At 43.1% G+C, this 12972-nt stretch overlaps 1 protein-coding gene across 2 annotated transcripts in view; it reads left to right on the top strand.

Annotated features, from left to right (window-relative positions):
- The first annotated feature begins 1681 nt into the window (after positions 1-1681).
- The window catches only part of clpb (ClpB family mitochondrial disaggregase), a 42263-nt gene continuing 30972 nt past the window's right edge, over positions 1682-12972 (top strand). Inside the window, exons 1-4 of one of the 2 annotated variants that reach the window (XM_085184455.1) lie at positions 1682-2354; positions 2558-2609; positions 6091-6177; positions 12423-12526. In XM_085184455.1, coding sequence (XP_085040581.1) covers positions 1913-2354; positions 2558-2609; positions 6091-6177; positions 12423-12526 — 685 coding nt within the window. In that variant the 5' untranslated portion in view covers positions 1682-1912. The remainder of the gene's footprint in view (positions 2355-2557; positions 2610-6090; positions 6178-12422; positions 12527-12972) is intronic. The other variant, XM_085184454.1, reaches the window with a different exon arrangement.

Here is a 12972-nt window from a genome sequence, read left to right on the forward strand (position 1 = left end):
AGGGCAGGCTGGCGCCCTGTGGGAGGCAGAGGTGATAGAGTAAGGATGCAGAGGATAAGAAAAGATCTTATCTGTCAGCTCATCAGCGAGCAGCCGCAGAATCACAGGTGCAGCTTGGCGGGGGATGGAGAGTGAAGACAAAATCAACAATGACTTATGGAGGGGTGTCAAACTCAAATACACAGTGGGCCAAAATTCAAAACTGGAACAAAGTTGGGGGCTAACATTAATATTTATTGAAAAAAAATCTTCCTTCAGATATAAGAATGAATCTTTTCTTATAGACTCAAATAAGTTTTGCCGGAAAGCTGAATATGGAACAAGCAAAGCTTAATACTAAACAATATTGGCTAATATATTAGCTGTATAATACCAGTAGGACAGCTCTAATAGTAATTTGGTATGGCTTCGCAGGCCAAATGTAATTAGGCTGCGGGCCAAATTTGGCCCACGGGCCAGAGTTTGACACCTATGACTTATGGCAAAGTCAATGTTAGTCTTTATTTTTTCTCAGTGTCTTCTTGAGGGACAGTATGTGTATATGTGTACGTGATATTAAATGAATGTTTAAGTGCAGGACACTCAGTGCCATATGTTTCTCAGGATTTGGTGTTGGAGAAAGAAAAAAAGGGCCTGTTATTGCAAGCATTTCACATATTTCTCTGTCGCAGCCTTGAAAAACAATTATGGGTTGGGAAAAAACACATTACACATTCTCTTGTTTTTTTTCCCATGACGTGTACACCAGCTGAGCTGATAGGTGATGCTTGGTGGTAATTCAGGATATTAGGTCTGGTAAGAGTGTGGTTTGATATTTCTTCTTCCACATCACAATACTGTGACTGATAAAGCTGTGGGAAAATGGATTTAGCTAGCAACAGTTGCCCTCTCCCCTTAGCCACAGTTTTCTTCTTTACCCAGTCCTTCGTGTATTTCATCGGTCCCCAAGCCTCGGCCCGTTGAGACCCACGTGTGAAGTTTATGGTTTTCAGGGTTTCTATCATTAACTCGGTTTCCCTGGGTCTTTTTTGTGTCGTTTTTTGAAAGAAACTTTGCATACTACTGATGCATACTACGTTTACGCGTTACCATAGAGACCAGAGAGCATTAAGTGGCAGCGAGGAGGATATTACTCTCAATGTTGTTGGCACATTTTCAGGAGGACGCTGCTAATAAAAATACACAATCACACAGTGAATTCGCGTTCATCATTATTATTATTTTTTACAAAATACCACAGTTTTTGTCTTGATCGTAGCATTTTATTTTGTTGTATTTATCCATGTAACCTTAAAGGCCCAGTCCGTGGGGCAAAAAAGGTTGGGGGCCTCTGTTCTAGGTGTTAATCAGGACGGATAGCTTTTTGAGGCAAGATTATAAAAAAAAAATAAAGCCGAGACAGCTCCGATGCTAATTTTTATAGTTTTGTGTTAATGTTGTGCCATGAAAACCCTTTTAAAAGCCTCGCCTCTGTCAGTGCGCCCCAGGGCAGCTGTGGCTACAATGTAGTTTGCCATTACCAGTGTGTGAATGTGTGGATGACTGAATGTAGTGTAAAGCGCTTTGGGGTCCTTAGGGACTAAGTACATTTACCATTTAAAAGTCTCCCTGACTGTTACAACACCCATGTTTTAAAGCAAACGTACACCAACTGATGCATACTACGTGATAATCAATGACGTTCAAGTAAACGACATTTCCCAGAATGCGCCGCGGCTTCTAGTGACAACCACGCCACGACGAGCTGAAGCGGTTATTTACGTCCCGATGTTACGAACTTGGTCCCCTGACCTGAGCTCTAACCACTGTTACACCTGAGTTAAGGCGCTGTTCCTAGTTTGTTGTCCTCCGGAGTCACCCCCAGACTGACGCCATAAGCCAGACCAGCTTGGTTTTCGGTGAGTCAGTTGCTATGCTATCATCGGTTCCCACCAGGCTATTTGCGCGAAGGTCGCGCAGCCTGTCACCGTGCAGTCGCGTGCTTCAGACCAGCGCCAGCGGTGGCGCGTGCCAAGGCATCCGCGAGACTCCGGCGGAGGCCAAGCGCAACCCCATCGTGTCCACCTCCAGGGTCTCCAGGAGGGGGATTTTGGCTGAGGAGACTGCTGGAAATAGCATGAAACCATCGATGCAGTACCACCACCTCGCCCCTAGATGGCTGTCCAACCTGGAGAATCGCCGTAGTTCCTGGGCGGCTCTGGCCAGCAGAGGTCGTAACAACAACCAGTACTGGGAGGAAAGCGGCGGAGACAGGGGAACAGGTGGAGGACCCATGCGGGCAGGAGTAGCCTCTGCCGGTGTCCTCTCTGCTGCGGCCGTGGCCTTCTGTCTGAAGAAAGATCCCGATAACAAAGGTAAGCTTATAATTAATTATAATCAGCTGACACTGATTAGAGACCGGCCGTTCATTAAATGTTTTTTATAATATAGTAAATACTGATGGAACGATGTTATATGGTATAAACTGGTCTGTAGAGTTAGTTTTAAACCCAGCTTGTTTTATTTAGTAAAATCTTTAGTGTAGTTAATGTTTTCTCTCTGCTTTTTCAATAACCAGATGATGCTCTTTTGGAAGCAGCAAGGACCAATAATGCTCAGGATGTAGCCAGGTAATACCCAAACATGAACACTTTAAAAAAACATATTTGCTTGTCTTCTTTTGTCTTGAGTTCAACGTAGGCATTGTGTTTTAAATGCACGCTAATATATGCTGGCTCTAGATATTTCACACACCTGTGAATGCTAGAATGGAGGTGGCGTTAGGACCACCTTTATTCTTCAACACACCCTGAACTCTCTTAGGCAGCTTTCTTGTAATGTCTTCAGGATTAGTCCTCCCGGCTTCTTGAAGGACTCTTAAAGCTCTTCTTTGGATGTTTTTGCCTTTTTGCTGTGTTCTCTGTCAGCATGACCCCACGATGCTTCAATAATGTTGAGGTCCGGGCTCAGGGGAGGCCAATGCAGCCTCATGTCAGAGCCTACTACACCAAGTTTTACAGATGGCTGTATACACTCACTGCTGTACATACTGATGAAGATTTGAACCAAAAATGTCATATTTAGATTCATCACTCACTCACACATGCTGACGCTGATTTTTTTTTTCCCAGTTCTTATGTAATTTTGCATAGCTGAGCCTTTTCTCCATGTTTCCCTTCCTTATGAATGGATTCTTGACAGCTGCACTTTCACTGAAATAATCAAACTGTGTTATCTTTTTATCTTTTTAAAGTGTTAAACTGCTTGTCTTAGGCCATGCCTTCACCTTATCTATATTGCTTTTAAAAAACAAGCAGCACGGACTAAATATTTACTAAATATTCATTATTTACTATACTTTTGGCATGTGACCGAATGCATGGATGAGTGGTTTTCTACAAAAAAAAGTTTAAAAAAAAGTATCACTTATGACCTGAAATGAGCTCTGGTTTGATTATTACACCCACGTGTAAGTCACAGATCATGTGCATAGGGCAGTTTCCAGAACATCCACGGTTAACTCCTGTTACGAAAGCACACCTGTAGTTGTTGTCCCATCAGTAACCAGCAGGTGGAAGAAGAGCTCCACCTCTCTGTGTGAAAGTCTTCCTCTTGAGGGAATATTTGCAGTGTGGATGTTTGGCACTAACTTATGCTTCCTCGTATCTTCTTCTTTCCTGCTGTGACCAAGAAATCAATTTGCCATCATGGAAAGCAAACATGAAGAAAGAACTGCAGATGCATCCGATGTGAAAGTCTCATTCAGTGTTGCCACGTACCTCCAATGTGGCACACGGCTTGATGCTTCATAAACCCAAGAATTACTTATTTGGAAGCTTAATCTTCTCCTTCCTCACTTATATTATAATATTTCCCTCCGTCGCATCTTCAGTGGAATGTCATAAAATGCCAGTGAAGGAAACCGGGGAGGCAAGTTACTATAATAAAAATGCCCTCGGACACTTAAGACTCCCTGCTGCCACTGTGTCTTTCTCGTTTGTTTTTTTGTTTTTGTTTTTTCACTGTGATTTTTAGGCTCTTTAAAAACGTGTTTCTCTGAGATTTGTTTTACTTCAGAATAATATAAACACTTGCTCTGAACTTGATCCTAAACTTAGTCCTGGTAATGTCCTTCACACAGAGGGTTAGGTGGCAGAAATGGGTATGCTACATAAAAGAAGGTGCATGTATTAGAGCCAGACTTCTATAATGGCTCGTTCTCATCCATCTCATTGATGGTGTTACATTAAAGGGGTACAGAAAGGAGTATGCGATAGATAAACCTGAACATTATTATGAGAATTTATTCTTCTTCAGATCAAATTCTTAGTCTTTAACCTTTTAGATACTGTTGCTGTTCAGATAGATGTGTCGTTGTATTGTGCCTATGTTAATCATAGTAATTCACGTGCTTCGACTGTTGTTGAGTATTGGTCTCCGGGTCCATGTGCTTGAGCGCATGCATACCTGTGTGTATCGATGCATGCCCCCATCTGCATGCTCGGGTTACCTGTGCACATGTGGCAGATGGCGAAGGTGAGAGTGCAGCGAGACGGCCAGTTAGCAGGTCACAGATGTGTTAAGTGCTTTGCATTTGGACTCTGTAGAAGTGGTAGAGTGTCAGGGTGTGTCAGCTGAGAGGCAGCAGAGAAATGAAGAGCGTCCATTTTCACAGAATGGATGGTTAAGAACTTGGTAGCGTTTGGCATGATAGCAGTGTTTAAAATAATGCTGAATGCTTGTTGTTATGTTTAGCCGATATATATTCATGCATTCTTAGTTGGCACCATATGGCAACCATGTAGTGTTATTTAAAAAAAAAACAACAACAAAAACAGTGTGACCATCGAAAACTGATATTTATATTTGGTGCTAATATTTTCCTTATGTTTTAATATAAATGATGTCAGGGCATGTTCAGCCATTTGTTGGGTAGGACATTAGAGAGAGAGAGAGCGCAGCGTGGCATGCAGTGCAGCTGTAGTTTGACTATTGTGGTTAAACATGGTTACAATAGTTTGCACATTTAAACTAGGTTTTTAAAGCCAGCGATACAAAGTGCTTTGGAAAATGTAGTTTGTTAACAAGCTGGTGATGACAAATACCATGCCACACCCTGGACTCTATAGGGGGAACCAGACTCTGATGGTTGGTATGAAGCGGACACACAACCCTTCTTCCAGTATCAGAACTAAAACAGCAGAAAATCTCAGAAGCTGAAAGAAATTAACTTTAGGTGGCAAAACTCCAGTGAGGTGTGCATTCAAGGAATGTGGCAGCAATATTTCAGTGTATGACTTCAGATTTGCCTGTTAAATTGGTTAAAAAACAAACAAACAACAACCCCAATTATACTTGAAAGTAAACGCTTTCAAGAACAGACCCAGTCCCATGTAGCTTATCACTTATATCAAATAAACCACTCTGCTTTTTCCATCCACTCTTGCCATGTCATTATTCTCATATCAAAAGTTATTTTTGTATTTTTTCAAAGTCGAAGGAGCTGCTCAGTTTGTCTGCATTTAAAATGGGGAAAGAAAAGTTCAGATGCAGCTCTTACGGCTTACCCTGATTGTGCATGCAGAGCAGGCAGTGAAAACGGAGACTGAGAGCATCAGTGCTGAGTGCAGACCAGACTGAAGCCGCTGTGTTGACTGTAAACAGGGACTCTGTCTGCTCAGCACCAGAGACGACAGCCGGATCCCTTACATACGCTTATAAGGACTGTGCCTGATGTTATAGCCTCGGGCAGAAAACTCAACACACACCTGGCTTTAACGTGCAGATATTAAATGGTGCAGAAGGCTTTGGATAAAAGCAGGATATGTGCTGGATTTATTCTGGTGTGTCCCAAAAAAAGAGACTGTGCTTGCAGCAGCTTGCCTCCCATATTTCTTGTTTTGTAGATTTCATTTTGATCTGCATAATTTCCCCTAGGTGTGCATTACTTAATCTTACTGCTGTTCCTTCAGCATGGTACGTGCTTTAGAGACAGAAAGAAAGAAAATGCTACAATATCAATTGCAGTACTACATGGAGCTTCTGCTACAGGCTGTTAACGGTGAGACTGAAGTAAAAATAAAACCACTTTCTGCTTCTTGTTCCCATCAGGCTGTTAAAAGAGGGGGTGGATCCGAATCATCGCCACCGTCTCGGCTGGACCGCTCTCATGGTGGCTGCTATGAATCGACAGCACAGGTCTGTGCGCGCCTGCTTCGCCGAATAAGTCGTGTTTTGAAACTTCTGAGGCGTTACATATGCAGCAGCGGGTTTGGTATCGCGCAGCTGCCGCATTAGTGCGAGCATATGCCATCCTCGTCCCTGCTTTGGTTGTTACAGTACGTCATCAGAAGTGCAAAGTGCAGCTTTCAGACTGACAGACGGTCTTTACCCGTTCCCCCATTTCTCTGTCCAACAAATTAAATTAGCCTCCTGGCCCCCAGAACACACAGAATACAGAAAGGGGCCGAGGTTGAGGCCGGGCCAAATCCAATTTATAGGCCTTTTTTTTTTCCCTTCTCACTCGCTCTCTTTACCCGGTCTGTGTGGTCACTTTTTTGTTAATGCTTCTCACTCTTAAGGCCCTTTATGTGAAATCTGAATATTAAAATGTTTTCAGATGAGCTTACTTTCAGTCCTATTCTTGCTTGCTTGCTTTTTTTTCCTCCAAGTTTGAACTTGTCGCAACAAATTGAAACTTAACGAATAAATCTGTGATCACAAAGCTTAATTGCGCGCGTGTAATTGGTTACAACTTTCAGTTTTATATTGATTTCCTTTTGCATTATATTAGCATGTTCGCTTATAAATCTTGAAGAAATTTATTGATCATGAGAGCGACAGAAAAGTAATTTGGCAGTAAAACGAGGGCACTATAATTGTTTTATCCTGATTGTCTTCTTTTTATAATCGTTTGAAGCCAAAATGGTAATTGAAATTAGAATTTGATGAATCACTCGGAGCTGATCAGAGATGAACACGGTCACATGATCCTTCAGCTGCGACTTTAACGTTGTGTATGTCGAGTGATCGTATCCATGGACCTTTTTATTTTTAATGATGTGTGTCTGTCTGTGCGTGTGTGTCATGTGTTTTTTGGCTACGTGTGTGTGTGTGTGTGTGTGTGTTATGAGTGCTATAACTCAGCCAGACAGTGACACTCCTCTGTGTTTAATCCCGTCTTCCAGCCCCCCAGTGAGCAGTCACTGCTGCAGGGAAGACAGAACATCAGTTCACACACATCAGTCACAAACACACAACCGTCCACTCGCAGAAACACGTGCGCACACACGGGCGAGGAGACCGAGGGAGTTCATACCAAATATCTTACAGGCCAACTGCCTATTACTCAGCCACACACAACTTTATTTGCAGCCGTTAAGTGAAAACACAGGGAACATCACTCACGAACGCGGTGTAGCCTGTAGCAAGAGTGTCACCGTGGCTCTCGCTGTTGAATTATTCTGCCCGTCTCTCTCAAACAGTTGTGTTTATATTTTCCTGGGCCAAAAGTGATAATTGTGTTTCAAGAGGACATTTCAGTGGGAGCTGTTTCTAGATGTAGTGTCCACCAGGCAGGTCAAGGCGCGGCTGCGTGAGGGGAATCAGGGGTGGAGCAGAGGGGGGTGTGGGTGTGTAAGAATTAAGGGTGAGACATTTGTGGTGGTGGGTGGAGGGGGCGTGTGTTTGCTTAGCTTTGATGTAGGGCTAAATCAGGGATGCGCAGGGCCTGGCTCTCTGTTTGCACTCTTTAACACACAATGCCCATCTCCATCGCTCTTTCTCTCCCTCCATCCCTCCCTCACTGCATTCACGTGCACAATGAGCGCTCAGCCAAGTATAACGCCTGTTGACCGTTCCGACCTGTCGGCCGAGTGACTCGATGGGAGGGAGGGCGACGGAATTGAAGGGAAGAACAGGGGTGAAGGAACGGGAGAGAATAACCTGGCAGGGGAGAGAAGGCATTTAAGTGGGATTATAGATTTGAGACCAAGATTAGCTGGACTCAGCAGGGCCTAATGAAATATAATCATTTGGCCATCATGATCGTAATGGTAGGTAGTCGGGTTTAGATAACATATATGGGGTTTATTAACAAGTTCTCCTTACGCTGTCATTATATTATGACCCTATTCGCAAATAATATAATATAATATTAAAATATAATTAATGGCACGTTTTCAGGATGTTCCTCTATACTATACTCTATAACATTTTCATGTTATTATTTTCAATATGTGTACATACGTTCTTCTCTTGGGTTTTGGTAATAAAATAGCTGTAAATAAGAAGATTGCCATCTCCTTTTCTACTATGAAATGATTAAGTGTTTAGACCTGAAGTGGAAAACATAACACTTAAGTTGTTTTTAAAGTGAATAATAAGTCTCGGTAAATGCTTTAGATACCAGCCTCTAGAGTCCACTATTTCCTGACTAAATAATCATATCGTAAAGAATCGGGTACATTTAAAAAAGGAAAGAAAAAAATTAGAGGTACAGTGAACCTCGCTTTCTAGCATCTTTCTGACCCCAGGTGGACACCAGGTGAGGTGGGGTCAGGTGAGGTCCAATGTCTGGGCCAGGTGGTCGCAGACATGGATGGTCAGTTTGGCTCAGGTGTCTTTTATTGCACAACGGAGGTGGAAGTGTCTGCTTCCTGTCTTCCCTCCAGGGCCGGATTGGAAACTAACACCATCCCTCTGCGGAGACACCGATCACCTGCTGGTGAAGCAAGGCTACAGTTATAAATTTGTCAGCTCTAGAGTGTTGCATAGAGAGTAATGGGAAAGAAAAATGGAGTAGCATGGAGATGATGCCATAAATGGATTTTCAAGTGTCCGAGCAAGATGCCGACACCCTGTTTGCTTAAGGAGCAAAAAGGTAGTCATTAGCTCAAGAATCTCTGTTCAAGTGGACAATAAAAAGATAACCTGGATGAATCCTTTATATTTGTTTGAGAAGAACACGAGCAATAAAACATCAGGATAAAACAAGATGAATCATTCATACAGAGGGGTTTGGGGGCATAAAACATTTTTTCTTGTTTTATCCACAATTATTACACAATTAAAATAATTCTGTAATAATTGTGGATATTATTTTTGTTTCTGTACATATTGGACTGTATCAGAAAGTCTGTAAACTGTAACTTTTTGTCCATTTCTGTTGAAAAGGGAGCTTAATCTAATTAATCTTAATTAACCAACTCTGGATGCCTTCATTTAGGCCTCAAATCAGTGCTGCAACTCTCCTCCCAAATAAAGTTAGTCACTTGATCATCAGTTGATTAGTAAAACTATAAACTGTTTTTAAAAGCTCATTAGTTTTAGTACCGTCCTGTGTAATTAAATCTCCCTTTCTTTCATCTTTTTAGCTACTCTCCCTCCTTTCATCCAGTCCTCCTCCTCCTTTCTCCTCCTCTTCTTTGGAGTTTTCCTCCTTTTTTATCTCTCCGTGTTTACCTTTCTTATGCCATTAACTCTTTTCAGACCATCCCATTCCTTCAGTCAGTCCTGCCCAGCCTCGTGTGACCAACTTCAGTTTGAGTTTGTGCGTTTCTGTACGCGTCTCACAGGAAGCATCGACGTGTTTGTAGAAGTGCTTGCAAGGGTGAAGGGGAAACCCTCTGTGGGTCATACCCCACCCCTCCACAGTGATACAGTAACAAAAGGGGATCCCACCCCCACCACCACCACCACCAACCCTTCCGATTGTCCTTTATACCCCCCTCAGCAAGGTCAGACACAAAGACCTGGCCAGAATGTTCTCAGCCTCGCTCTCCCATAGCAATGCACAAAAACTAATGATGGAAAATAGACTTTCAACCTTTATGTTTTTAACTAAAAGGTTTGTAAATGTTTATATTCCATGCTGAATATTTGCATGCCTTTGCTTCCCAAATGATGTGCTCTTCTTACTTATCTAATAGTGGGTTAAGTAAGCCTGCTGGACAGATAAATATAGTGACTGGTGCTGTACTTCAGTCTGTTGTCAGAGATGCAGCCTTTTATATTTTAATCAATATCTGCTTCTAAATTTCTGCTAAATTATCTTTTTTAAAAAACTGTATTTTTGTTTATAATGCCACAAATAAATAAGATATTTAATTTCAACTGATCTTATATAAGAGTTAGTTTGACTCGTCCATTCTCATTTTAAGAGCACAGGTTCTGCTAGCAGGGCTTCAGCCTGTTACATAGTCAGCTCCACCTCATCCTCCTATGAATGGTCATTTTACTCTATTTAAGCCCTTTCAGGCCACTGCCACAACCATTTAGCTGTAAGCGATCCATCTCTCCCTCCCAGGCCACATTACGTGGTCACAGGTTTAATGGCAGAAGCATCAGCAGAGTACCAGCAGGGTTCATGTTTCGGCCACCGCCTCTCTCTCTGTGTCTCTCTGTGTCTCTTTGTGTTCACCGACTAGATGGCTAGTTTTTGTGTGTACATTTGTGCTCATCTGTGTCTCAATGTGAAAGCTGCTGCTTGCCTTCACAGTGGACTAAGTGTGGGTTTATGCGATAGTGTGTCCTGCAGACAGGGAGACCTGAAACATCTGACGGGTCACAGTGAGTGGTGTTGCCGAGGTACTCCTGTTTGTTCTATAAGGCGGTACGCTCCAATGAAGGCCTACACACGAACACCCACTCGGTTACACTCCCCCAACGGTGCCGGAAATGGGGTCCGACCCCTGCCCCCTTCAGTGTGCACATATGTACATGTTACGAGGCCGACAAATGTGTAATGAAGGCGAGATAGAAGGAAGTGACTAGTGGGGTGTATCCACCATAACGAGACAGAATAGACGAGTGTGAATCAGGCAAAAGTGTCACAGGCAGTCGAGGAATTGGATATTTGCGCGTGATTTGTTTATGAACCGTGAGGAAACTTTGTGTAAAGTCAAGGTTATATTTGGTGATGCCACAGAAGCAGAGCTCTGTTCATGTGTAACAAAACATTTAATTAACAGATATTGTGGTCAGTGGCAAGTGTTGCAACTGCAGCAGCTGATAAGATATGTGTGCGGGCTTTTTAACATGTCAGTGGTTACATGCGTGACGCTGCCGATTCAGAAACACTTTGACATCCACCAACTAAGAGGAAACATACAAGCTGCTGCAAAGCAATAAATACCGCTTCAAGGCAACGCTTGCACACTTTTTGGATGGAGCACGTCACAAGTGTGTTGCACATCCAGTGTGTGTGCTCTTCCTGTGATGCCACCTTGTGAGTCTGTATGTGCTGATGCAGATTTATCTCCACATGTTTTTAGCAAACAGAAAGATCTAATTCTAATACATCACACACAGTGAGATGAAGGGCGTCCCACACTTCATGTAGAGGTAACTGTCTCTTTAATAGCTCTGAGGGTATCAGACCGTTCTTTGCCTTGTTCCTCCTCCTCTTTCCTCCTCTTTGTCCTCTTTCTCTTCTACTTCCTCCTTAAATGCCGCGTTCATCTCCTTCTCTACTGGCTGACTTCTTCTTCTCCACCGTCTCCTCCTCTGCCTCCCTCCTTCTCTTCCAATTCTGCCTTTTTCTTCTTTTTGGTTCCTCCTCCTATATTGCCGCCTTCTTCTCCTTTTTGTCCTTCACCTTCTTCCTCTCCTCTGGCTCCTTGTTCGTTGGCCGTGTCCTGCTCTACTGCCGCCTGCTTTTCCTCCCCTTTTTTCTCCCCCACCTTCTTCTTCTCTTCCTTTTGGCTTCCTCTCCTCATCCTGTACTCCCGCAGCCTTCTTCTCCTCCATTTCCTCTCCCACCTCCTTGTCCTCCTCCTCTGCCTCCTCCTCCTTATTTTCCTTCTTCTCCTCCACACTTTAGGAGTCGTCACAGGATATCATCACCCTGTCCCTTGCTCTCTTGTGTAACACCTACCATCCTCTACATGCCTTCCTCACTGCATCCACAAACCTCCTCTTTCCCTCCTTCCTGACAGCTCTGTCTTCAACCTTTATTGGTACCAAATATAAAGTTAAAACATGTGACAATAATAAAAAGAACACCACACATTCTGACAGATGAACTTAATACACATCACTGACCCCCCCCCCCCCCCCCCCCCCCAAAAGTCTTTATCTTGATTTGGGCACTACTTGCTTTGATTGTCCCAGATATTCCTATGAAAAAGAGACAATCCATAAAATCTATGAAAGTGTTGATCAGACATCTGAACCCAAAGGCGCATTATTACTCTTTGAGAAAGAGAGGGAGAGGGAGACTTCCCAAAGAAAGGAAAACCTATTTTAAAATTTGTCATCCTCCTAATGTGGAAATAATTATACGGACAACAACAAGCCAAGAAAAACTGGCATCCACCGCATGAACACTGAAATATTATGGTGTTAAACCTCATCTGTGTGCATGTCTGCGTTTATTTAATACAAGGTTCTGGGTGTGCGGACGTGTTTTTAAACGTGTGCCTCTGTGTTTTGTTGCTTTTCAGCGTGGTGAAAGTCTTACTTGAAGCTGGTGCCGACCCAAATGCCGGTGATCACTTCAACAATGTTTACGACACATCACGGGAGAAAGGGATCCACTCACTGGAAGGTGAGGAGGGGGGTGGGAAACGGAGAGCAGAGTTGTTATATTACACATATGAACCCAAAGCGTGTAAACCAAGTATTATGAGTAGAATTTGCATAAAAATTTGCATTTATGTACATGTTTGATTCTTTGCGTGTTATTTGTTTTATTTGTCCTATGACAAGTGGTGTTTTTTTCTTTTGTATTTTTTTATTTGCTTTTCTTCTGAGCTGTACAGTCTCACACACACGAACAATGGTGCACATGCACACAAACACACACACACACACTCTTTACCCCCCCACCCACCCCTCCAGTCTGTGTTGGGTTTCTGCAGACATATTTATATGGGATATGTATATTGCAGACATTTATATGGCTGTCAGGTTTGGGTCCGCGTGGGGCCAGCGTAGCGTGGGGAAGCGTTTCCCAGACGCACACTGATGGATGGGCTAGGGGGGCCTGTGCGA

The sequence above is a fragment of the Neolamprologus multifasciatus genome, chromosome 14, assembly GCF_963576455.1.
Source record: "Neolamprologus multifasciatus chromosome 14, fNeoMul1.2, whole genome shotgun sequence".
Classification (NCBI taxonomy): Eukaryota; Metazoa; Chordata; class Actinopteri; order Cichliformes; family Cichlidae; genus Neolamprologus; species Neolamprologus multifasciatus.